Here is a 24838-nt window from a genome sequence, read left to right as displayed (position 1 = left end):
CCCTGTCCCACAAAACGTGATATTTATTGGCTGAATTAAAGTTTAACACTCCAAAGAAGAATTCAAGAACCTGGCCTTTCCATGCTGATTTCAAATTAGAATGTTTCTCCAGCATTGCCGTATACGTGCCAATGTTGGTATATTTCGGGGAGGCCACTAGAGAGCTGTGATATAACTTTGAAGTCGAGGTTTGGCACGGGACCTGCGAGCATCCTTGTGCCCATGGGCTAGCAAGTTTGGCACAAAGTGACAGGAGCATGGCACATAGGGATAACATGAGTAGTTCTTCCAATGTGCTCTTTAAAAGTAGCCTGGGGCTGTGCAAGTGTTACACAGTGCCCTAAAAATCCCCATGTACGGGCCAATAGCTAAACACAATTGAGCATCTCTACAAGCAACTGGGTTAAGCAGGGAAGTGAAAGTCCTAGTAAAGATAAATAGATGCACACGGGGTTGCTGCAGAATGACCAACCTTATCCAGGAGGGAAGGCCAAGATGCAGTGCAGAGACTTCGAAAAGGGAAGGGATTAGAACATGGCCGATTGGATTGCTCACATTTGGGTTCTCGGGAGCATGCTTTCTGGAATTGCCAGACAAATGTTCCCTCTGGCTAGGCTAAGGACAGGGTTGTGCAACCTTTGGCTCTCCAGATGTTTCGAACTACAACTTCTGTGAGCCCTAGCCAACAGCCAATGGTGAGGGAACATGGGAGCCCTGGTTTAATCACCCAGGGAGCCACAGGTCGCCGGCCAAAGGCTTATGATCTCGTGGTGATTCTGTCTTGGGTTCCCAAGATGATACATTGTGGATATTCTTTGGTTTGTGGCAATTGTGTAGGTGGTCTTCGGTACCAGTGACAATGGAAGCACAGACACCCCCAGGTTCATGCCATGGTTCTTCCTGCAGTTATCCTTGCGACGATTGTTGCATGGATAATCGTGGCTTATTTGGCTGGTTATTCAATGTTATGATGGCTATTTTCATGGATATAAGTCTGATCTAAAGAGGACTTCCTCTTTCTCTGCCTTTCCTCACAGCTGTGAACCCGCTGCTGTGTTCCACAACACGCTTCCACTGCAAAAACGGACGCTGCATGGATAAGAGCTTTTTGTGTGACGGGCAAAACAACTGTCGGGACAACAGCGATGAGGAGAACTGCGACAACCCTCAAGGTATGTGGACACGTAAAATGACACTGCTTTTGGCATCTCTCAAGTTGTTCTCCCTTTGAAGTGCTGCATGTTAATTTCTACCCCACAGCAGTGTCTTTAAGCGTGATGGGAATAATCACACCTCCTTGCCATGGCCGTCTCTACCCGTTCTTTAGCTGTGGGCTTGTATAGATCATCCTGGGCTACTTAAGAAATCGTTGTAAGCCCACCCACTCTGACACAGAACCAGAGGGGATCTCCTGTGATTGTAAACGCCCAGCGACCCAGAGTTGAGCATTCCCTGATGAACGGCTTCTTTTATTGGGAGCATCAGTACGTACCGTTGCATCTGCTTGTCCAGAGCGCCATGTGATTCTGGTGGCCCGGTGACTCTGTGCACTCAGCATGAAATTTAATACCTAATCTTTTACACCAGATAATGCATGCCAGACTCTGGACTCTCTCCCCTGTCAACACAAGACTGGCCCCTTTGCTTCTACATTTAATGAAGGAGCTTAGACCATCCTCTTCAAGAATGGATCATGCTTAATAACTAGGTCCACACATCCTCTACTGCGCCCCCAACCTGGGACTGACTGGGCGCCCCCATTTCCCCCCCTGGTTGCTTGTCGGTCCTTTACTGCCAAATTGCCTGCCGCGTCCCCTTTTAGCTCCCAGCTCCTTTGTATCTCTGCTTCTCTCACAGAGGACTTGTAAAGCAGACTGTTGCCTCCTGAAGCTAGGTGCAGAGCCAGTAAATACCATCATCATAATAATAATGACAGACAAAGGGTATACAGTCCTAGGTTGCAGGAGAAAGAATGTGGAAGAGGCATTGCTAGTTGAGGGGGTAATAATGTGAGAGTGGCACAGGACTTGGATGCATATATGACCACGGTCACTTAAATCCATAGGGTACCCTCACCTTTCAAAGACAAGAATTGAAAGAGGACATTGCAGTTCAGACTGGTGTGCTTGTTCATTAGGTGTTCCCAGAGGCGTATCCAGGGTGGAGCCTGAGCGGGCAAGGCCTACGCTGTGTGGGCATTTACAGATGTTAATATCCGTGAGGTGGGGCCAGCTACATTAGCTTCAGGCACCACTTGTTAGATAATCCTGGCGACGCCTCTGGGTGTTCCCAAGACTGATCATAAGTTTGATCTCCCTTTTTAATGGTGCAATAGCTCTAAAAAACATGGAGTGGATGCGGGTCATAGGAATCTCCAGTAGTTTTGACTGATTTAGAGATTTCCATCCATCCCTTTTGGGGTGTGTGTGCCACCGTGCCCCACAATGCACTGGGCCTGACGAAGCATTTGATGGCGCATATTCCAGTGAGCATGCAGCCTCCACAACAGGGTATATTATGTTAAAGGTTCTCATACCGCGCACTGTTGCCACCTGCGTGGTTTCTTGACACGCTTGGAAAATAATATCCATCGCTGACTAATAGGGCCTACTCCCATGAGGCACGGGCCGAAACACGAGGGGAGCAAAAGGGCAAAACGATTGCAGCAAATCATACGAGCGTGGAACGAGCTGTATAAAGTGAGTCCTGCGTCCTGGATCCATTTCCTCCCAGGGATGGAGCGGTGCCAGGAGTAACACAATATCACTTCCCGTGCAGGCCTTTCTTGTGCTGCCAGCTAATGTTCCCCTGTGGCCTTTGAAACTCCCTTTGAGGCGGAATGTGGCGAGCACATGGGGAGGCTGTTTTGACAGATTCATCGCTTATGCAGAGGTGCCTTCCCCTTCTAATAGTATATCAAAGCAATGCTTGTTCAAAAGTCATTGAAACAGGAACTATCCTTTATGGTATTTCAAAACTTTTCTATAACATAATTGACAATGGATGACACGTGGGCATTTGCTTTTTTAATGGCCCTGCTAGAATGACAACGATGTAGGGGTTCAAAGGTGCCTTTCAGGCAGACCACAGGGGTAAGAACACCTCTAAAAGACGTCGCCTTGCCAAAAGTGATGAGCGCGTTGGTAGGGCAGGTGTGAAGGACATCGATGGAGAGGTGATGGACTCATGATTTTAACCCTCAAAGGCCTGATGTGGATTGGCAACAGTGCCAACTCTACCTTTCCCTCCAGGTGTCTCTTTTGCTCTGACCTCTGGGCGTGGCGAGGGTGGTGGCAGATATCTTTCATCAGGGCAGATTACATTGCCTGCCGTCAGCTATTTTTCCCTAACTCTTCCGAGTCGAATTTGGTGGGTGCCTTGACATTGTTTAAGAAATTCTAATGCCAGACACCCAGCCGCTTTGCAACTTAAACTGTGCATAGCAAGAGGGGTCGGCACACAAGATTTTACAGACCTGATATGACCATCCATGTGGGATTCTTCCAGTCATCTACAGGCCTCGTCCATGCCGGTCAGATAGCACAGCGAGTTGAGCGCTCGCTCGCTTTGACATTTGTGCAGAGCCTGCTGACCCAGGTTCGAATCCCCGCAGGGCCAACTCAGCCTTTCATCCTTCTGGGGTCGATACATTGAGTACCATGCAGTGTGTTAGTAACAACAACTGGTATTGCAACGCTCAGATACCTACAGGTTTGTAGTGCTATATGAAAGTGAGTTATTATTATTATTATCCACGCTCCACCTCACATACCTGCAGGCCCTCCACATCCTGCTACTCCACCCTCAGCCACTAATCAATACAATTTCCTGCAAGTCCCACGTGCCATCTGACATGCACAACCCTGGAGACCTTGGGTAAGCCACACGGTCACAAGTGCCCAAGCCCACTGTGCGGAGGCCTCCATTGGGAAACATGAAACAATACATAGAATTCCATAACATAACACCCAAAAGCGGGTTCCTCTAAAAAATGCGCATACGCCTACATGTTGTTTGTTCTGTGATTTTGGGATAAAATACAATGAGTTGGGCGGCGCAGTAAAAATATGGCGGTAATGCCTGCACCACCCAACTATGAGTTTGGCGAAAGCTATGAGCTAGAGGTAAATCAGCCACCTTTCTGCCAATTTTCTGTGTAATTACCACTGCAGTAATTCTGACAAAATCCCCCATTGAGTCCTATGGACTCTAATTAAATGGTGAATAACACCGCCACCACCACTTGTAATCCGGTGGTAATACCGCTGGACCAAGTGGCAGTCACAGTAATTGCGTTTGGTGGTATCTCTGCAGATTTACCACCGAGATACCACCAAACTTGTAATGAGGCCCAATAATTCAGAGTTGCAGGGGGACTTTGTAGTGTGTGTGTACTTTTATGGGCAGTGCTTATTTTCTACCAAACACAGCTATTGATGTTGTTCTCTCTTTTGTTTACTTGCCCTAACATTCGGATTGTGTGGTGTAAGGCATGAGGTGGAAAGCTAGCACAGTGAGCTTGGAGTGTGAAGAGTGCATATTGGAGTCCTGGCATCACGTTCAATGCACTCTCTTTAAACCCACAATGGAAGCCTCTGTGGGACACTGCGGCTGCCAGTGCATTTCTCAATCCTTGTGATCCAGGAAGAAGGGAAATGCTTCCTCCCCGCAGAAGGCCCCTCAGAAATCATTTGCAGATCTGTGCGATGCTGCGGTCATCACGCGATTCATACCATTAGTGCCTGTGGTGTCTCTCTCCACTCCTTTGCTCCGGCGCCGAATCGGCATTTCTTGTGTACCTGTGCGCTTGTCCTCGCTGGAGTGGTACACCGTGCCGTGCCGCGAGGAGATGATCTGAAGAGGGGGTTATCCTGCTTGCCCCAGATATAGGCCAAAAACGGCCTGAGGGCAGGTAGTACTTCTTGCTACTCCAAAGGACCGGTGCCCTCCCATCTGTCCGGATGGGAGGGGTCCTTAGATCCTTGGTGTCAGGGGCTGGGAACACCTGATGCCATACCTGGGCGCCTAGTAGTCTGGGTCGCCTTTGTCTTTCCCCTCCTGAGCGGCTCCCTGCACTCCTGGGTGCCAAAGGCAATGCGGCTTCTTTGGTGTCACCCGTTTCCTGGTGGGGGAAACCTTCCTTCCTACATGCCCACCTCCCACCTTATGCCTCTGGGCCTTCTGCCTCCGGGGCCCATGGGAAGACTGTTTAGTTTTAGCACCACTCTAGGGGGCACACACATTGGTATCCAGTTAATAAGGAAGATGGCCCTGTGAAGACAGGAAAGCGCTCTATTGCCCGTGGCTGCTTAGTTTGGGCTAAAATGGTGCGTTAGCAGCACGGATAGTGGTCGCCCTCAGATGGACTCCATTTGTTTTAGCTTACAAGTAGAGCCACGGACAGGACAATATTCAAAGGACTGGCCCCTAAAAAATGAAAAATAAAACCGATATGAGGAACCTTACCCAACAACCTAGCCAATGATTCTTGCTGTAGTGTGAGTGGCGGGCGCTACCTTCTTGAGAGGCATTCCTTTCTGCTTTTGTGCTTTTATCATTCATTCACGTGGTGAATCACAAAGAGTGTGTGCCAGCGTCAAAGAAAGAAATCATTCTTGTGCCCAAAATCTGGTGCCACAAGCCATAATCTGAGCTTTTTGGGGTGGAGTTTTCATGTCAAACCCTCCAGGGGAACTTGGAGCGTGTGTGAAAGTGACAGCAAGGGCCAGAGGGTGTGCAACCGGAGCACGGGAGAGGGAGTGAAAGGTGTCCATAAGGGTAGTAGTGGGGAGGGCGGAGAGGAGGAAGAATCGAGTTGGGAGAGACAAGCAGAGAGAGTACATACAATCTGGAGACGAAGAAGTAGATAGGTGTTGAGGCGGGGGAAGAGAGAGAAAGTGCTAGGTGATTTGGTCAAGCTTTTTTAGTCGAATTTGAATTCGTCGAATTTAATTTTTCTTTTATTCAATTTGGCTGCAAATATATGTGGGAGCAGAGCCCCTCCTGACTATCGCCTATATTTATTATTATGATTACTCCCCGCCCCCACATATATGTGCCGCCAAATTCAGCCGAATAAATTTGACAAATTCAATGAATTGTACTGCGACAAAACCTCCCATTCCCAAGAAAGAAGAGAAGAGAGGGTAGTGCAAGGGCGGCGGAAGTGAGAGGCGAGCAGATAGAGGAGGGGAAAGAAGTGAGAGGAGAAGAAAAGAAGGGCGGGTAAAGAAAGAGGGAGACCAGGAAGATGACAGAGGGAGGAGAGCGGAGATTACGACCGAGGGAGGGAAAGAGACTGAGAGACGGCGGAGGAAAGAGACTGGAAGAGAACATCCTGGTGACATTCGGGTAATCCAACAGACCAGAGCTATCTCTTGGAAAGTCCCAAAGGGTTTAAAGGTAGATAGAAAAGGCCACAGCCTTTTCGGTTTACGCCGCAAGATTAGGAACACTTTGATAGTAGGCGTTAGGGAGCCACAGGGACCCTCATAGTTTCAACCATCCCACTCCTGTAATTAAATACTTTAAATCTACTATCTTCGTCTGTGGATTTCTGAGGTCGTCTCTGACCGCTTATATGTATTCTGCTTAAATGTACTCAAAGGTGCAGAATAACCAGACCTGCTGCAATCATTTGTTAACATTATCTGATCTAGTAGGACATTCCTCTTTGTCCGCTTTTCTGCTTACGTTTGTAATGCTTTTCATCTCCGATAAAATAACCCTTACATTTCTCTCTGCCCCCAGCACCAGCTGTCTTGGCACAGGATGAAAGTGCCTTTCATCTGCCTGCCTTCAGCCGCCTGCCCTTTCTTTAATGGGGGTCATTTTAATTTTAATTTCACATAATTCAGCTCCTCACTCCTGTAGTGGGGGCTTTCCAGGATGACGGTGCATCTGTACTCTATTATACTTGCCGTTCTATAATATTTTTAATATGGACAAGTGATTCCCTAACCTTTGCTCCTGTCACTATTGGGAATGTTCTTTGCCCCCTTATGTATACGCCTGGTAAAAGCACAGATGGTTTCTCTGCGTTTCAATCGCTGCCCCTCATCAGGGGCCAGATTATCTAAAATGAGCTCCAGCACTAAACACTGAGCACAACATGTTTTGATAATACATAATGGAGCAAACAGGGTTTGTCACAATCCATATTATCTAAAAACGTTTGAACCAGGGCAAAATGAGTCAGTCAGTTTTGTGTACTATGTTTGCGTCATAATTAAAAACAAAAGGCGTTTACTACATCTCTTTTTATGTGACACAGCCAACATAGTGTAGGAACTGCTACCATTTTTCCCTGGTGTTTTTTTTTTGTGATAGATTTCGCTGATTGGGGCTAAACCTGTTTGCTCCATTCCATATTACCTAAGCAGCAACATTGGTGCTAAATTCATGTGCTCCTTTTCTTTGCACAAGGGCACAGCTTTGATAATCTGGCCCCTGATGTCTTTCTCAGGGCTGGCTGGTAGGATAGCTTCCGGGTTTACCCACTCGCTGCAGAGATCTTTATATGTAACATGCAGGTCACAGACTGCAGTCCTTGTAGGGCCAAGCTGGTTTTTCATCCTCTCAAGATTAATGAAATGAGTACCATTGCATAATAAAACGATGCCTCCTAGACAATGAGGGAGGAGCCCGAATTTGTCGAGGTCCGCGCTTCCAGGTGCAGTTTTGGGTGGTAGGGACTGGCGGAGTTTTGGTTCCATAACATGGTCAATGTGCTTTTAAGATGCACAGCCCTCTTCAATTTATTTAATTATTTTGAAAATAGCTTGGCGTAAGCCAGAGAAGACCAGAAAATCAGTCTACTCAAACTCCGAATCCAGGATCGCGAGCGTCCTTCCCATTTCCATCAGGTGTGATCGATTTCAAATACATTTCAGAAGAAAATGGAAGACACTTCTTTTCTCAAACACCTCTTGCGATCTATCCATTACTCTGAGGAAACATAATGAACGGAGTGTGCTGTAGCCACTCTGTAAATCCTCCCCTCTTCTCTACATCATTCACATGTCAATGATCTCCACGTGATCTCTATGTAGCACTCCTCCTTAAACTCTTTGACTGGCAATATGTGTCATTGTTTTACACCCCTCCTGCTGTATGTACTGCACAGGGCTGTATGTCAAAATCTTGAAATATACACTACTGCAATCACCATTACTTCATATTGCTTACCTAAATTTTGTTTTCTCGTTTTTAAATATCATTTCTATACCCAAATAATTGAAAAATATTTATTTTTCCTGTTTTAAAAAAAAAAGAGTTCCTAATTGTTTTCAAACCTTCTTTGTTGCTTTATTTTTTTGGATTAATTGGTCTAAAGCCTCTTTCCCTCTTTGAACTGAGCCCCCATTCAACTTCTGCATGAGAAACCCTCTTATTTCTTGCACTACTACTCACTGTCACCAGTGTTCTTTAGTCTGAGGACCAGATTCACCAGGTTTCGCAAAGAGTCAAAGCTAGAGCGATCCCGGCCCCGAAGCAAGACCACAACCTCCCAAGCATAGGGAATTTAAGGTTACGCAGGTAATGAAACTGCTGGGGAGAACGTCCGAGGAGCAGAGGCGATGCAGCCGGATGGGCAGCTAGCTGAAAGCCCCTGATGCAGGGGAGCATGCTGTTGGGGCATCTAGAACAAAAGGGAGACATAGAAATGCACCAGGGTGGCTAGATAACCCCTCTTTCCTTTTGCAGGTTTTGGTAAGAACGAATACCACAGAACCTATCAAGTAGGGTGGCTCCAGTGGCTTGCATCACGAGCAGAAGGGCTGAATAGGATCCCCATCTGAGTCTCTTCAGGGAGGATGTTTGTCTACTTAGGAGAGAACACTAAGGAAGAATGGGGGTAGAGGTAATGGAAACATAGAGGAAGGTCTGGCATCAGAAAGGAACTTCTTGGGGCCATGGTAAGAGAGCTAGTAGGCCAAACAGATAAGAAGAGGCGGCTGTGGTAGGAGGTGGCCGGGACGGAGGTGAGAGGAACAGGAGAAGGCAACGGGTAAAGGAGTGCCCACCATGGCTTCAGACGAGGATGGGAGGCCGCAACACCACGACATGTGGAAGCACCAATACTCCACTAATACTAATGCACTCCTGCTTGTTCCTGTGGCCACATGTTCCCTCTTGGGGCGCGAAGCCACCCGTAGGCCAACGTGCCAGATGAACCTGGTAGTTTCTCAGGAGCTTCAGTGTAGTTGTTTGACTGTGCTCCAAAGTACTCTTCCTCCTACCCTTTAAACATAATGTTATACATTTTTTATTTTCTGTTTCTTTAAAAAAAAAGTTTTAATACCTTTCATTCGATTCATTGCAAACATTATCCAGGATTGGTGCATCGCATTAAATTGCAAAGTCTGATAAACTTCATCATACAGTGTAGAGTCAAGTGAGTAGCTAAGATTTTTCAGGCGGTGGCTTGAGGAATAGTATGCATGGAATGCAGGCCTGGGAGGACTGCTTTATCTAAAGGACCATAAAAAGACCATGAAAGAACATGCACTGATTAATAGAAAACGGCACAGACTTGGCAAAGTTGGGCAGTTCACAACCACCACACTTGGTGGTCGGGACACGTCATAAGAGAATGCATTTTTCACATTGGATTGTACTTTATTGCCTGGGCTCTCTTGTAACAACCAACCTCAAAGGAGAAAACACTGTTTTCATTTTGCTCCAAGCGTAACGCCAAATTCATCTGGGTAGAAACCCAAAAGGTGTGTAAACATTGACTTCCCCAGGATCACAACGAAGAGGCCTGCTATGCCAGCAAGAAGATTAAACAAAGACTCTTTGCAGTTTGTGCTCCGGGACCCCCAACCGGCCCATAGAGTCAGGGTTTGCCCAGAAGCAATTTAAGGCAAGATAGCAGCACCCGTGAGATAGATGAGGGTGCAGATTAAATACTCCAACACCAAATCAATAATGACAACTCGACTGTTTGGCAAAGGGAGTCTGTTTAATGACAAGTACAAAAAACAGGGAGTTGTGAATATCAGCAGCGGCGTGATCATCCTTCTTGCTTCGACTCCAACGAACTTCATAAAAAACACATCATTTATACTAAAAACTCGTCATCACTGATGTTTAATGCTTAAACGTTGGCATACAATTCTATTGGTTTGGAAAAGGTAACTTTACTATAGGTACTATATCTGTATATGGTAATGGAGTAAGGGGATTGGGTAAACACTGTCAGGTGGGGCATCTAAGCCCTACCTTCAAACTGGTTACTGTAGACGTCACTAAACGTACAACGTCCCATTGTTTCTACTAAATATAGGACCCTAGATTACTTGGTCCATTGTGATTGGGTTGGCACTAACCCCACTCGTACTTTTTCACTTTGCTTAGCAGCACGCAGAATGGTCGGCCAGGTGCTGGGTGCCCCTTAGTTCCCCCGGCCTTCCTCCAATTATTGTTACAATCAGTCATCACTTTAGTTGCCATGTGTCAATTATTTCGCTGTGGTTGGCCTCGTGACTGCATCTCCTGTCTGGAAGAGTCCTAATATCTCCTCCTGGCCTGTTGCCATGCGTAAGTGTGAAGGTCTTACTTCTGCTCGCTCGGCTGATCATGTGATTCAGACACCGTGAATTTGCCTTTTCTTCATCAATTCGTGTATTTGATTTTCATTTCACCCACCACCTGCCTTCGGCTTCTTATCTTGACCTTCCAGATCAGTATATTCTGTTCTTTGCTTCAATTAATTGTAGCCACTGTTTGTTCATCTTGACAGCTACGACCTTGGTTCTCCCGGCACGATTTGCCTCTGCTGAGTTTCGTTTCTGCTTCTTTATTCTTGATTTAGCTAAATATGAAACTCTTTTCGTGTGGCCTTTTAGTAACCTTTTGATTGATTCTGCTTCTTGTGCTTCTTGTGCAAAGTGGAAATATACTTGTATAACATGCTTCTTTAAAGGTAGATATATATAGGTGGCGCTTGCCGCACTATCTTTCTACTAAGCATAGCAAGCCACACGATTTTCTTAGCTTTCTTGCGGTTCCAAGCATATGTACATGTGTAAGCTGGTTTAATATCTTCACCATGCTCATGGCTTAAGCTTCTTACGTTTGACATTGTCCTTTCACTTTAAGTTCACGATATCCTTTATTCATGGCGTTTCGTCTCCTTTTGTCATTCTCAGGTCGTTATATCTGCTATATGTGAGTCAGTCCAGGTTCTTGTGATGTCACTATTCGTCTTCCACTAAGATCTTTTTGGTTTCTTCAGGGACCAAAAAACACACACATAAATAAAGCTGCACTAAGACCCAGGTAGCCAAGGGGCACGATACCGAGTCCATGGGGTCCATCGGAGAGTCTAACACTAACAGGTGCGGTACAAAGCTACCCCAGAATGGACAAGGAACCCCAGGCTGCAACTAAAGACACCTCAATTGACATTATTGATTTAAAGCACCAGGAAGCCATGTTGCTGACTTTGATAGAGACACCAGGACTTAGTAGTGTTAGACATGACGCACACGTGACATCTGCACTTTGGGACACAAACTGGAATACACGAAGAACACAAGCGTACAGTTCTATAGATAGAGGACGGACACATATACATACTGTCATTGCTTTTATTATTTTTCCATTAGCTAGATGCAGCAATGCAGAAACCTCAAGAAGCAAGAGATCCTGAACCGAGCTTGGAGATGCTTACATGCAAATAAACTTATGCGACTGCAGGAGCACCTCTGGGACCTGACAGAACCCAGTGTGACGAACCTATGGACTAACCTTTGGAGAATATGGAATAGCATAAACATTTTAGAAGCTGCATTATGGGTTAGGACAACTACAGCAGGCCACAGGCTTATCAGCAAGGATCAAGCTGAGCTCAATTCAGGCTGGAGGAGAGCAATACGTGTGAGACAGGACTCGTTGCCATTCAGTGAATGACAGTAGCACCAGTTGCAATAAATGCAAATACTCATAATTCAGAGCTGCACAGCTCCAAATCATGGTCTCCGAACACGTGACCCGGCCGACGCAGACAATGGACAGCAACTAGCACTGGGAAAAGGAGCTGATCTCACGTCACCAGACAGAAGCTGTTTGAAATCACTGTTGACTGAATCCTCAGTTTGTCCTGTGGAAGGTGTTGGGCCTTCCGAGAGTCCGCAAACTCCTAGTGGCCCTCTGGCATACCTGGAAGTCTGTCCCAACAATTTGGTAGCAGAGGTATGGTTTGCTGTGCCAGCCCAGGGCCAGGTCATCTTGTTCGCCGCTGAACCTGTGAGGATGTGGGACCCTCACATATTTCTAGAAGACGGAAAAACGCATGCTCGTTTACAGGTCGTCCAGAGCCCCTTTTGAATTATCCTGCCTGACGTCAGCGAGTTGTCAAGGCAGGCCAAGATGGGGAGGCAAGCACCTTGATGGAGAGCCGGCAGCCGAGCAGTGCTAGCACACCACAGAGCGTAAGTATTGACCCAGTCTAACGGCAACTGTGGGTGTTAGGGAGGGTATTGAGTATTATGGAGTATTGTTTAGTTTTGTCAAGTACTTTTTATTAGTGTTATAGTGAGTAGGGATGGGAGCGGAGGTTGAAGTCCCTTTTCTATGTTTAGGGCACATTCGGTCTTAGAAGTAAAAGGTACCTGGTGAATAAAATAAATACAAATACTATTGACTCAAGGGCTTGGATGACAAAAGTTATGCAAATAAAAGTATTCCTGTGGATTGGGCATTTTAGCTCGGGTCATAGATGATGGTATCCCTGTGAGGGTTAGCAAGGAGCTGACCTAGATTGCAGAGGGTGAGTCGACTGGTTAAGTCATCTGGAGTGAGGCATTTTGCACGCTAGGTGATGCAGCAGGTGCAGTTCAATCACAATAGAATATTGTTATACTCTGCCTAGAGTGCAGGAAGACAGCTGTGGGGTTTTTGTGTGGTTTGGGAGTAACAGGATATTACAGTGTGTGTGCAATATTTGATTTTTCTATGTCGTTCTGGTAGCTTGGTGACATCACCCTTATGTTTGCACATAGGACACAGAGAGCTTAAGATGGTGAGGAGCTAGTATTTGAGACTTGGGATTGGTAGGTGAGGTGAATGAGTGGTGGTGCGCGGAAGGCGCATGCACAAAAATTGTGGGTGTGCCTGAGGAGGCAGAGGTTGTGAAGGAGGGGCGGTGCACGGAGCATGCCTGATAAGTTGTGAAGCCAGAGAGACTCGTAGAAACTGGAAAGTATTATCATTGCATTGTGATTTTTCATCCCCAAACAGCAAACTATCGAAACCCTCAACTTGAGGTCAGGTAAAAGGTATTGAGATATATCAGTGCAAATGTGGGGGGGGGGGGATACACCCCTTCAGCACTTGTGTAAAACACATCCAACTTACAGGGAAAAGATATGTAAATATAGCATAGAATGGTCCAAAAATAGAGGAGAAGTTAACCAAACCATGGCCACCTTGTGGAAGTTTCTCCAAAGACGTGCAGCAATCACTATTGACACACATACAGGGTACCTATAAGGGGAAGAAATTGACCAAACGCATGGCCATAGATGAGTTGTGGCGCATGTTTCAGGAGGGTGAGGGGGATGCTGCGAGGCACCAGTGGATGCTAAATCAGCAGGAGGTGAAGGACAAAGGGACCCATCCCTCCACACCTCCTCCGAGTGTAGCATACGATGATACAGACGATGAACAGGGAATGTATCAAATGAGGGAACTAAGGGCAGCAGAGGGGTATTCAAATCTGACATATAAGCCTCCACCATATACAGAGAAGGAGAAGCCGAAAGACGCAGGGCAGCCAGCTACTGAGTCAGGCGAGCAGTGAGGCACAGCAACGCACAAAGGAGGGGCTCGAGGGCATAAGCACGAACTAATGGATAGCAATGCAGGTACTTCTGAAGCTTCAAGGGAAGACAAATGGAGAGGCAGAAGGGTAGACCAAGACGATAGAAAGCCTGAAGCAGAACATCGACACAACAGATTGGGCAGAACTAATGGCTGAGGAGGATGGGAGGGGGAAGGACAGGGAGGTGAGATTAGAGCGCAAGGGAAGAGAGAGAAGGAGAGAGGAGAAACTGGAGTGGGAAGACGGAACGAAGAAGGGAGGAAGAGAAGAAACACTTGGAAAGGGAGCAGGAGAAAAGAATCAAGAGGTCTGAAGGAAAGGGAGAGAGCATTGAGGGAGAAAAGAGAAAGGTAACTGGAAAAAGCAGAGAAACGGAGAGAGATAGCAGGGCAAGAAAAACACAAGTTAGCTGAGAGGAAACAGCAGAAGTTGAAGTTGGACAGACTGTCAAGGGAACGAGTGCGCAGGGAGGACAACAAGCAATCAAAAAGGGCAGTGAAGGCACGGGTAGCGCTGGATAGGGAAAGGAACAGATTTGAGGAGGACAGGTGGACAGAACCAGATAGCACAAACTCTTGGGGCAGGAGCGCAAACAAGGGAGGTGGAGCAGGCCTAGAGGGAAGCAGGGAAGCCCAACACAGACTTCACATCGAGAATACTGAGTTTCACAGATGATTTTTGCGTCAACATGAACACGGCATCTGAAATGAGGACAAATACAGTGGGGATGAGAGGGGGAGCAGTATCAATCATAGTCCACGGAAACGGGGACAAACGGGTCTCATGGGAGTTCAGGAAGAACACACAGGGAGAAGACAGAGGGGGCTCGAACGAGCAGACACAACAGACAGACGACTTTTGCACCTCGCACAGCAACTCTATTAATAGACTAAGGGATCTCCCAGTATGAAGGATAGGGGAGACAGCCATAGCTTGTTCGAGAGGACGATTGATTAGAGCTTATGATGATAACAGGAGAGTGCCTATACTGGAACCAGTAGATGTATGCACAGACATTGAGGACGAGAGAGGGCCTCGACAAATTAGACTGACCAGAAGGTCACCTGAGGAGGAGACAACAGACACACAGATGCCTTTGTTAGAGAGGGGGGTGAGACCTCAGTACTTATCATGGAAGCACACAGACAAGGAGAATGTGAAGTTTTAGCTTACCATCATTGAGCGCGGGAGCTGGGAAATGGATTTATGAGATGGAGACGATGACGGTTGGTCACAGCTTAGCAATGGGTGGCATAAAGGGGCTGTTAGTATCGATATAAGGAGATGCAGCCAATGACATATGGCACAGAACACAGCACAGGTTCAGGTCGCCTTTTGCAAACTGCAGGGTGGCAGTATGGCAGGCCTTAAGGACACAATACCCAGACAGGTCAGACATAGGGGCGATTATGTTATGTAAAATGAAAGATGATGAAGATCCTGTGAAGTACATTCTGGAGATTCAAGAGCTTGGGCACCTCAAAACTCGAGAGCCTTGGACCAAAACAGTAAGCAATATTCTATCATATATTAGTGCAGGGACTACCAGAGCAAGCTAAGAAGAGCTTGAGGAAATTGGTAGGCATGGAAGCGAAAGGATTGCCAGAGATGCAGCTCATGACATTGTAGGTTATGGCACAAAAAGGTCAAGCAAAAAACAGAAGACAGGAAGGCAGATGAGGCGAAATGAGTACAGAGAAAGCTATCAAAGTATGCGATGGAAGGGGTTATTACCAGCCCCACCCCACAGGCACAACAGCAGCATCAGCAGCCACAACAGTTTGCATCCCAATGGGAGGAAGGTACATGAGGTGGAGCAGCCCCCAGCAGGGGTTTCGAGGAAGGGGAGGTCTACAAAGGGGCCGTGGCTTGGGCCACAGATGCATCACAACCAAGGCGGTTTCTAGCAGGATTTTGGGGATATGGACAACTGGTGCAGCAGAACCTTGTGCTTGTGGCATCTGTTCATATATACCCTGCGTCTGCCCTTGTGGTTGCTGGTCCTGTGTATAATAATCTTCTTGGTCCCCTTGATATGGCTGCTAGCCCTGCTCTACCCAATTCTGGAGACTTTTCGGGGGTTTGCCAGGGCAAGGGAGGGTGTCACCACAGTGCTGGCACATCTCAAGGGTATGTCGATTTAGAGGGACACAACAGAATTGGGGAGAGCAGGGCCAGCAGCCATTTCAAGGGGGCCCAAGAAGATTATTATACACAGGACCAGCAACTACAAGGGCATACGCAGGGTACCTATCAACAGATGCCGCAAGAACAAGCACCACCAGCACAGATGCAGGTACCACAGATGTCAGCACCAATACCACAGTATCTACAAGCACCACAGATTAGAGGGAGCACCCAACAACTAGCACAGATCCAGAATGACGACGCACCAGCACATGTGGACACAGTGGCGACAGTACCCGTCCGACGACTGGGGGGAAGAGTTACCATGGTAGAGAACAACCCCATTACAGGAAATGGGTTCTCTATGTACCCTCAATAGGACAGCCCACAGGTGAACTGGATGTGTCCCATCCTGTCGATCACACCCAACCCTGCAGAGAAACCTCACCAAGGAGTGGCGATAGGTAACAAAACCTTTTCTCCAGCATGGGGTCTGGCATGGATTCACATGCTCATGAATATTCCCCATCGTCAGGCTGGGAATCCTCAGTAAAGAAAAAATCAGTATCAGTTTTGTTTCTGATCTGTCTTTCTTAGTAGTAACCAATCACTGGTCTCTGGGTCATACAGCCCCCAGCCAATGACTGCCCTCTCCCTAAGCTCCACCCCTGCCAGCCATCCTCAGATTTCTACCCCACGTTCAAGTGTTGGGAGTCCTCGTGCTATAGCTCTCGAGCTTTTACTGCGTTTTGCATTTTTTCAAAGAGTTATATCTCATTTTTTCGGTCAATCAAGCCTCAAGCTCCACCGTTTCTACTTCCGATCAACAGGGACCCATTTCGGAATTTTCTACGCCCCTCAAGGGTGAAGTTTCATCGAGTTACGCTTCTTGGAGGATTCCAGAAGTTTCTGAGGCCTACTTCGTGGCCATGGCCAAGGAAAAGGGCTCGACAACAGGATCCAAGCTGTTTAGGAACTGCCCTGGATGCGGGTTATAGAATGTGTTCAAGGAGGACAAGCATTCTAGATGCCCCTACTGCCTTCTGAAGACAAAACGCACGTGGAGAAGGACTATGCGTTTTGCATGAACATGACGGATCGGACTATGAGGGATCGTCGGACCCGACTCGCCAACTGGCTGGAAGGAAAGAGCCCAGCAGGTGAAAAGAAGAAGAAGTCTGAGCGGTCTTCTAAGTCCTGTGAGGGCGCTCTGGCGACGGGGGCCCAACAAAAGGCAAAGCACCGCAAGTCTGCGGGCACCGGGAGCACCGAACGGTCAGGCTCCTCGGCTGCCAGGCAGGGTGCACCTTCACCAGTGCCATCAACCACAAGCCAACGCTCTGGCTCGGGGAAGAGAAAATCCGAGAACCCGGCTAAGCTTCTGGAGAGGCCCCGGTTGATCTCGAAGAAATCAGCCGAGGGGGAGCGTGGCGGTGACCCTCCCCCCAAGGTGAAGGCCTCAAGCGCGCACAAGGTGGTGAAGGCCTTGATTCACCCGGCTAAGGCCTCTATCGAGGTAGTCGCGACGGCCCTGGCGAAGCCTGTGGAGGCTACCCCAGTGGAGGCGACCTTGGGGCCCAGAGTTTCCCTGCCACCGCAGAGGCAATCCTCTTTTCAGCCCATCAAGAAGACCCCCGTGAAGACCCCGGTGGAAAAAGAGGGGGGGTGGTGGCCGTTACAGACACGGATACAGCCTCCGAGGAGGAGCTGGTTGAAGTCGTGGAGGGCCTCCACAAGAAGTTTGAGGAGGTCCGGTCCCATGGGAGGAATCCCGACGAAGAGAGCGACGGTGGTGCCGACAAGGTTCCCGTGGAGGAGGAGCAAGCATCGCGCCCGTCGCAACCCGAGCCACAGGACAACTCGGTGGCCATTTTGATGGCAATCCAAACCTTATGCACGGAAATAAGGACAAGATTGCCCCTACCCCCAACGGACGACCCAGCAGAACCGGGCCCGTCGGGAAGTCCTCCAAACAAGAGGAGAGTCCATCCACCCCTGCCCTTCCAGCCCTCACAGCCCTCTCAGCCTTTATCTCCTTCCCCTGTCCCTGGGGATGACACAGGAACAGATACGGCCACGACGGGGACGGATGACGATGGTGGTGACGATGGGATGGGCCTCCCATCACCACCTCTTCGGGCCTCCCCGCCCGACGAAATTGACTCCTTCCACGCCATGATTGCCAGGGCATCCGAGCTTTTCCAGCTCTGCCCCGAACAGCAGAAGAAGGTAGGCTTCCTTTGCCAATGGCGCGAGGCCAAGAGGAAGACGGTCCTCGCTGTGCCGTTGCTGGATGACATCTGGGACGAGGGACTTGCTCTTCTGAAGAACCCGTCCACGACACCTGCCAAGAGGGACCGGTACGAGAAGAAGTACCAGGTCCCCGATGCCGCCCCTTTGTGCCTTAGGGCACAGCCGACCCTGGATTCGGTCGTCTCGGCGGCAGCCAAGAAGAAAGCGGTGGGGGCGTCGGCTTCAACTTCCCCACAGAACGGCAAGGGAAAGAAACTGGAGGCCATGGGACGACGAGTCATCTCGTCTGCGGCGACAACGATTAAGGCGGCCAACACCCTAGCGATTGTGGCCCGCTACGACAGGGAGTTGTGGTACAAGATCGCCCCCCTGTTGGACTTCCTACTGGACAATAAGAGGGCAGAGGCACTGGCGATCCTACAGGAAGGTGAGGTGACGTCGGACCACGCCATAACGGTGGCCACCGACATTGCCGACACTGGTTTCTGCCAGTTGGGCAACGGCGTTTGCCTTCGCCGGCGGGGATGGCTCAAGGCAACAGATTTCCACCAGGACGTGCAAACCAGAGTTTTGGACATGCCCTTCGACGGGAACAACCTGTTTGGAAAAACACTGGATGGGTCACTTTAGGCCATGAAGACTGACACAGAGACGGCTCGGACCTTGGGAGTTTTGCAACAACGAAGGCTGCCCTTTCGGAACTCCGGAGGCAAGCAAGGTGCCTCCAAAGGATTCGGCGGTGGCTCCTCACCGTACCGGCAGGCGGCCCGCTCCGCATCGCAGGAGGCTTACAGAGGACGAGGCAAGTCAGGTGGATCTCGCCGTCGTTGCCAGGGAGGCCAAGGCGGTAAGGCCGCTGCCAAGCAAGACTGAACCGGCCGTAGCGTCGGGCCCCCATCTGAGCACCCCAATGGGAGGCCGGCTGGAGAAGTTTGTCAGCGTGTGGGAGTCCATCTCCACCGACCGTTGGATGCTGGATGCACTGGCCCGCGGGCACACTCTCGAATTTCTAAAAAAGTGCCCCTGTATTCCTCCCGTGGCCAGGAAGGAAAACCACGTCCCTCAACTACTGTTAGAAGTAAGGGCGATGCTCAACAAAGGAGCCATCAAGCTCGTCCCAAAGAGGCTCCGGGGCTCCGGAGTGTACTCAAGATACTTCCTCATCAGAAAGAAGACAGGAGGATGGCATCCCATCCTGGACCTGCGTCGATTAAACAAATACATTAAGGCACAGAAGTTCCAGATGGTCACCCTCCAGCACGTGCTGGGCCAGCTGGATGAGGGCGACTTCCTATTGTCGTTGGATTTGGAGGATGCGTACTTTCACCCCATTCTAAAAGGACACCGAAGGTTTCTCAGGTTCGTGGTCCAAGGACGGCACTACCAATTCAAGGCCCTCGCATTCGGATTGAAGTCAGCGCCCAGGGTATTCACCAAGTGCTGCAAGGGATCCACGTCTACCCCTACCTGGATGATTGCCTCATCCGTGCAAGAACAATGGAACTCGCTATCGAGCACACAGCGAAAACCGTCCAGCTGCTCACAGACCTGGGATTCTCCATCAACTTCTCCAAATCCCTCCTTGTTCCGTCACAGGTCGCACTGTTTCTGGGAGCCAGGCTCGATGCAGTAGCGCGATTGGCCTCGCCGTCGGAGGAAAGGACGAAGGCCATCCTGGGCAAGGTGCAGCGTCTGCTGGCCACGGACGTGGCCAGGGTGAGGTCCATCAAGTCCCTTCTCGGGATGATGTCCTCATGCATCTACCTGGTGCGCCTATGCAGGCTTCGGATGCGTCCCCTACAGGAGTTCCTCGACGCCCGTTGGATGCAAGCGGCGGGCAGTTTCGAGGATAAGATCCCGCTCAACAAAGTTTTCTGCCAAGCAATTCGGTGGTGGGGCACCCGCGCGCATCTCGCGGCGGGCCCGGACTTTCATAACCCAGCACACCAGGTGACGGTGACGACGGATGCCTCCCTGGAAGGGTGGGGAGCGCACACCAGAGATCTTCACGCGAGAGACCTTTGGCTCCCGGAGGAGAGGCCACTCCACATCAACATCCTGGAACTCCGAGCAGTGCTCTGGGCCCTCAGGTCGTTTCTCCCGTCCCTCAGGGGCAAGGTGGTGAGGATCTTCACTGACAACACCATCACGATGTTCTACATCCGGAAGCAGGGAGGAACCAGATCCCCAGCCCTATCCAAGGAAGCCCAGGATCTGTGGTATTGGGCCGTTGCCCAGGGGATCTTTCTGGTACGCTTTCATCTAGCAGGGATAAAGAACACCATCGCCGACTCACTGAGCAGGGAGCTGCGCTCGTGCCACGAGTTGGAACTACGTCAGGACCAAGTGGATCGACTCTTCCAACGATGGGGCAAACCCCAGATCGACCTGTTAGTGACGGCGATGAACTCCAAGTGCCAGAGGTTCACCAGCAGGTTTCCCCAGCCGATGAGCATGGGCGATGCTTTCTCGTTCCCCTGGGACGGCCTGTTCCTGTATGTGTTCCCTCTGTTGCCATTGCTACTGCGACTCATCAACCGACTCAAGAGGTCCCGGTCAGGATGATCCTCGTCGCACCGGCGTGGCCTAGACAGATCTGGTTCCCGGACCTTCTGGACTTGTCAGCGTCCCCACCAGTCAAACTGTCGACGGACGCAGATCTTCTCTCCAGAGAAGGAGGTGCCATCCTTCATCATGACCCGGAGTCGCTGAACTTGCAGGCCTGGCTCCTGCAGCACTAGAGTTTGGAGGGTACGATATCCCGGTGGACTGCAGAGAGGTTCTTGCAAAGGCCAGGGCGTCCTCAACTCTTAAGTGCTACGGACACAAGTGGAAGAAGTTCTCTGTCTGGTGCCGTGCACAGAAGATTACCCCTCTACAGATTACGGCCCCTCAAGTGCTACCGTACCTACTGTCGCTGGCCAAAGCTGGACTGGCTCACGATTCCATCAAGATACATCTGGCAGCGATTTCCCGATACACCAGGACTGCAGGACGGTCATCCCTGTGGTCTCATCACCTGGTGAAGGAATTTATGAAAGGACTGTTCCGATCGTTCCTGATGGTGAAGGCTCCAGCCCCGGCTTGGGAGCTCAACGTGGTGCTGACCAGGCTCATGGGGCCACCATTCGAGCCTCTGCATTCGGCACCGTTGAAGTTCCTGTCGTGGAAAACAGCGTTCTTGGTGGCCATCACCTCCGCACGATGGGTGGGAGAGATCCAGGCCCTATCCTGCAAGCCTCCATACTTGACTTTCCACGAGACGAGGGTGGTGCTGAGGACGCACCCCTCCTTCATGCCCAGGGTGCCGTCGGACTTCCACCTCAGCGAGCCCTTGGTGTTGCCAGTTTTCTTCCCGTCGCCTTCGTCACCGGCCGAGAGGACTTTGCACTCGCTGGATGTAGCTAGAACGCTGAAGTTCTACGTAGACCGCACAAAGAGTTTTCGGAAGACATCACAGCTTCTTGTGAACTTTGGACCTGTGAACCAAAGGAAGGCCCTCTCGAAGGCTTCCATTTCCAGATGGCTCTCCGGCTGCATCATGCACTGTCACCGGTTGGCAAACCGACCGTTGCCCGGCCGTCCGAGAGCCCATTCGACCAGAGCAATTGCTGCTATCACGGCGTTCTTGTCTGGTGCGCCTCTGCTGGATATCTGCAGGGCTGCTACGTGGAGGTCGACGCACACCTTCACAAGATTCTACTGCGTCAAGCGGGATTCCAGGGAGGAGTCCAGGGTCGGCCAAGCAGTGCTGCGCAACCTGTTCACCTGAAGGTGGGCCTAGCGAGGAGGTAAGAATTGCTTAATGTTGAGTTTATGTAATGCTTAATGTTTAGCCTTTGCCACCTCCCGTGGTTGTGCATGTGCGTACTGCTATGTATTCTTATATTCATGAGCATGTGAATCCATGCCAGACCCCATGCTGGAGAAGGAACAAGTTACTTACCTGTAACTGTTGTTCTCCAGCATGGGTCTGGCATGGATTCACATGCGAACCCTCCCTCCTACCGCTCTGCGGCTCTTCACTTGGTCATACTGCCACTTTACGTGCTACCAAATCTGAGGATGGCTGCCAGGGGCGGGGCTTAGGGAGAGGGCAGTCATTGGCTGGGGGCAGTATGACCCAGAGACCAGTGATTGGTTACTACTAAGAAAGACAGATCAGAAACAAAACTGATACTGATTTTTTCTTTACCGAGGATTCCCAGCCTGACGACGGGGAATATTCATGAGCATGTGAATCCATGCCAGACCCATGCTGGAGAACAACAGTTACAGGTAAGTAACTTGTTCCTTCCTTTCTTGTTGACACCAGGGCAACTAGGGCATGCATTAGGGAAGGAACATTTACATTGTCAGGCGATGCCATGAACACTCAAGGATTCTCTGGGGCTCGGTAAGTGGTTCCTTTTACAGATAATATCTCACTATATATTGGACATCACGATCGATCACTAACTTTACTCTCCTCTCGACAGACACGTGTAAACATATTGGGACGATACATCATGAGTAAACTAAACATGACCATTTCATTCACAGACAAGGGCAAAGTGTGCTCAACACCAGGCATACACATGCGCAATGTAAGGCAGATAGTTCAAGCATATTGTGGACGCACGGTACAGAGGCGGGGTGCCAGTGGACCCAGAGCTGTTCCAAGTATGGGACTGACATTTCTATTGCATGGCTCTCAGGCATTGCGGGGAATGTTTGGGTGGGGGGTCCTAAACGAATACCTGTTCAGGCCAGAAACACCATTGGACGAACCAGAAGGAACAATAGTGCCTATAGAAATAGAGGCAGTGGTAGCAAGAGAGGACCGGATTGGAGTGCATGGGATGGATGACACAGGGGTGGCATGGAGAGCAATAATTGCTTTTGCAGAGGGGTGCAGGCTGACTACAGGCGCAGACGTAGAACTATTCAAGGAAGAGAGAGTGGAACTGGAGATGGTGTTCGAAATGTGTGTAACCGATTAGTTGCAGATACATTACAGAAAAGTGCCACAGAGAATGTCGATGGTGCTGGAGGCGCCACCCTCATTCTGGGAGGAGGACAAGGCCAACGTACCCAGCAGTCTATGGACTACAAGTCCTTATGACGTGGGCTGTATAAAGGGCATTGGGGAGTGAAGATTAAACTGAAACCAGTTTGCCAAGAGTGAAGCAGTATCCTCAAACAAAGGAAGCAGATGAAGGCATTTATGAGAAAATCCCAGCCCTCATTGAGAGAGGCATTCTGGTGCAATCAGAGTCCAGAGTAAACCGTGTGCGCAAGGCAAAAGGGGGATCATGATGTTTTATTCAGGATTTAAGACCTCTTCACCATATTGTAGAAGCAGAGTATCCTCTAGCCATAAACCCAGTGACAATTATGTGCAGCATTCCAGCGGAAGCTGCCTGTTTCACGGTCATTGATATGAACAATGCATTCTTCTCAGTGCCACTACACCCAGACTCACAAGACTTGACCAGCTTTATTTACAGAAACCAGAAGTGGAAACATGCTCGTTTGCCACAGGGGTACTGCGAGTCACTATCTATCTTTAACAAAGTGTATACTTGTATACTCAGTAATGTATTGTGGTCATAGGCTGCGCAACAGGGGGTGCCAAGGTTAAGGTGGCCTTAACTGAATTTCAGGGGTTTTGTTGCTTTAAGTTTTCACCTTCAAATCCTTGCAACAAAAGCTTTTTCCTTGAATTTCAAAGGTTTTGTTACAATGTATTGCTCACCTTAACGTCCCTGCAACTAAAGTGCTCTCCTTGAATTTCAAGTTTTTTTCAAGTTTTATTTTTTAGAATGCTTCCAGACCACTAGCATGGTCTTCGAATTGCAGGCTTTGAGAACTCACAATGTTTTTAGGCCAGGCGAAGTGAGATAACATTATTTGCCATGGACCACACACTTTGGTTAAGCAGAGTGCTCCAAGTGGTACACCCCTTTTAGGCGCTGTCATTTTGCTGCGCACTGATTTGGTGGAGCCATTCTACTGCAGCACCCGTTTCGGCGCGCCTATTCTGCGCCAAAGCCATTCCGGTGCCCTTATATTGTTAAGAGGGATGTTTGGACGTGGCTGACATTGCAGCCACGTCTAAACACCCTCATGCCAAATAAGATCACAGGACTGCACTGCAACAAACGTCGCCACCTCCCAGTTGCGATTTTTCTTTTCTTTTAATTAAATTAAATTAGTTCCATTTTTTTTTAAACCATACAGCCTTGAACCTGGTCTGCCAGAGTTCAAGGCACACCATTTAACCACTAGGCCACAATGGCTTGTTGCTTCACAGGGCATACATTTCATACTTAACACATAATTTAATATGTTCAATGATAAGGGCTAGGTATGAAACTTGTGAGAATCCAAACAATAACATCATTGTAGCATAATGGTTAAGTGCTGTGTCTCAAATTCCTGCTGGCCAGGGGTCTCGATGGCAGCGTTCAGCTAAAATGTGTTTTTATTTCGCTTTTTCAGTTTTATAATGTTGCCCAGAAACGGTTTAATACATGTTCCATTCTGCTTTTATAATTCTGCAGGAAATAAACGTGTTTCATGTTTAATATGTGTTCGATGCTGCAACGATGTTGTAATACATGTCCCTTCCTGTTTTATAATGTT

At 49.1% G+C, this 24838-nt stretch overlaps 1 protein-coding gene across 3 annotated transcripts in view; it reads left to right on the top strand.

The window, feature by feature from the left end:
* The window catches only part of LDLRAD3 (low density lipoprotein receptor class A domain containing 3), a 942778-nt gene that overhangs the window by 618940 nt on the left and 299000 nt on the right, over positions 1 to 24838 (top strand). For all 3 annotated transcript variants that reach the window (XM_069623357.1, XM_069623356.1, XM_069623355.1), the window contains exon 4: positions 1038 to 1172. In XM_069623357.1, the coding sequence (XP_069479458.1) occupies positions 1038 to 1172 (135 nt within the window). The remainder of the gene's footprint in view (positions 1 to 1037; positions 1173 to 24838) is intronic.

The sequence above is a fragment of the Ambystoma mexicanum genome, chromosome 11, assembly GCF_040938575.1.
Source record: "Ambystoma mexicanum isolate Mex_15411 chromosome 11, UKY_AmexF1_1, whole genome shotgun sequence".
Lineage (NCBI taxonomy): Eukaryota > Metazoa > Chordata > Amphibia > Caudata > Ambystomatidae > Ambystoma > Ambystoma mexicanum.
The sequence above is the reverse complement of the archived record's forward strand: the minus strand, read 5'-3'. Positions and strand labels throughout refer to the sequence as shown.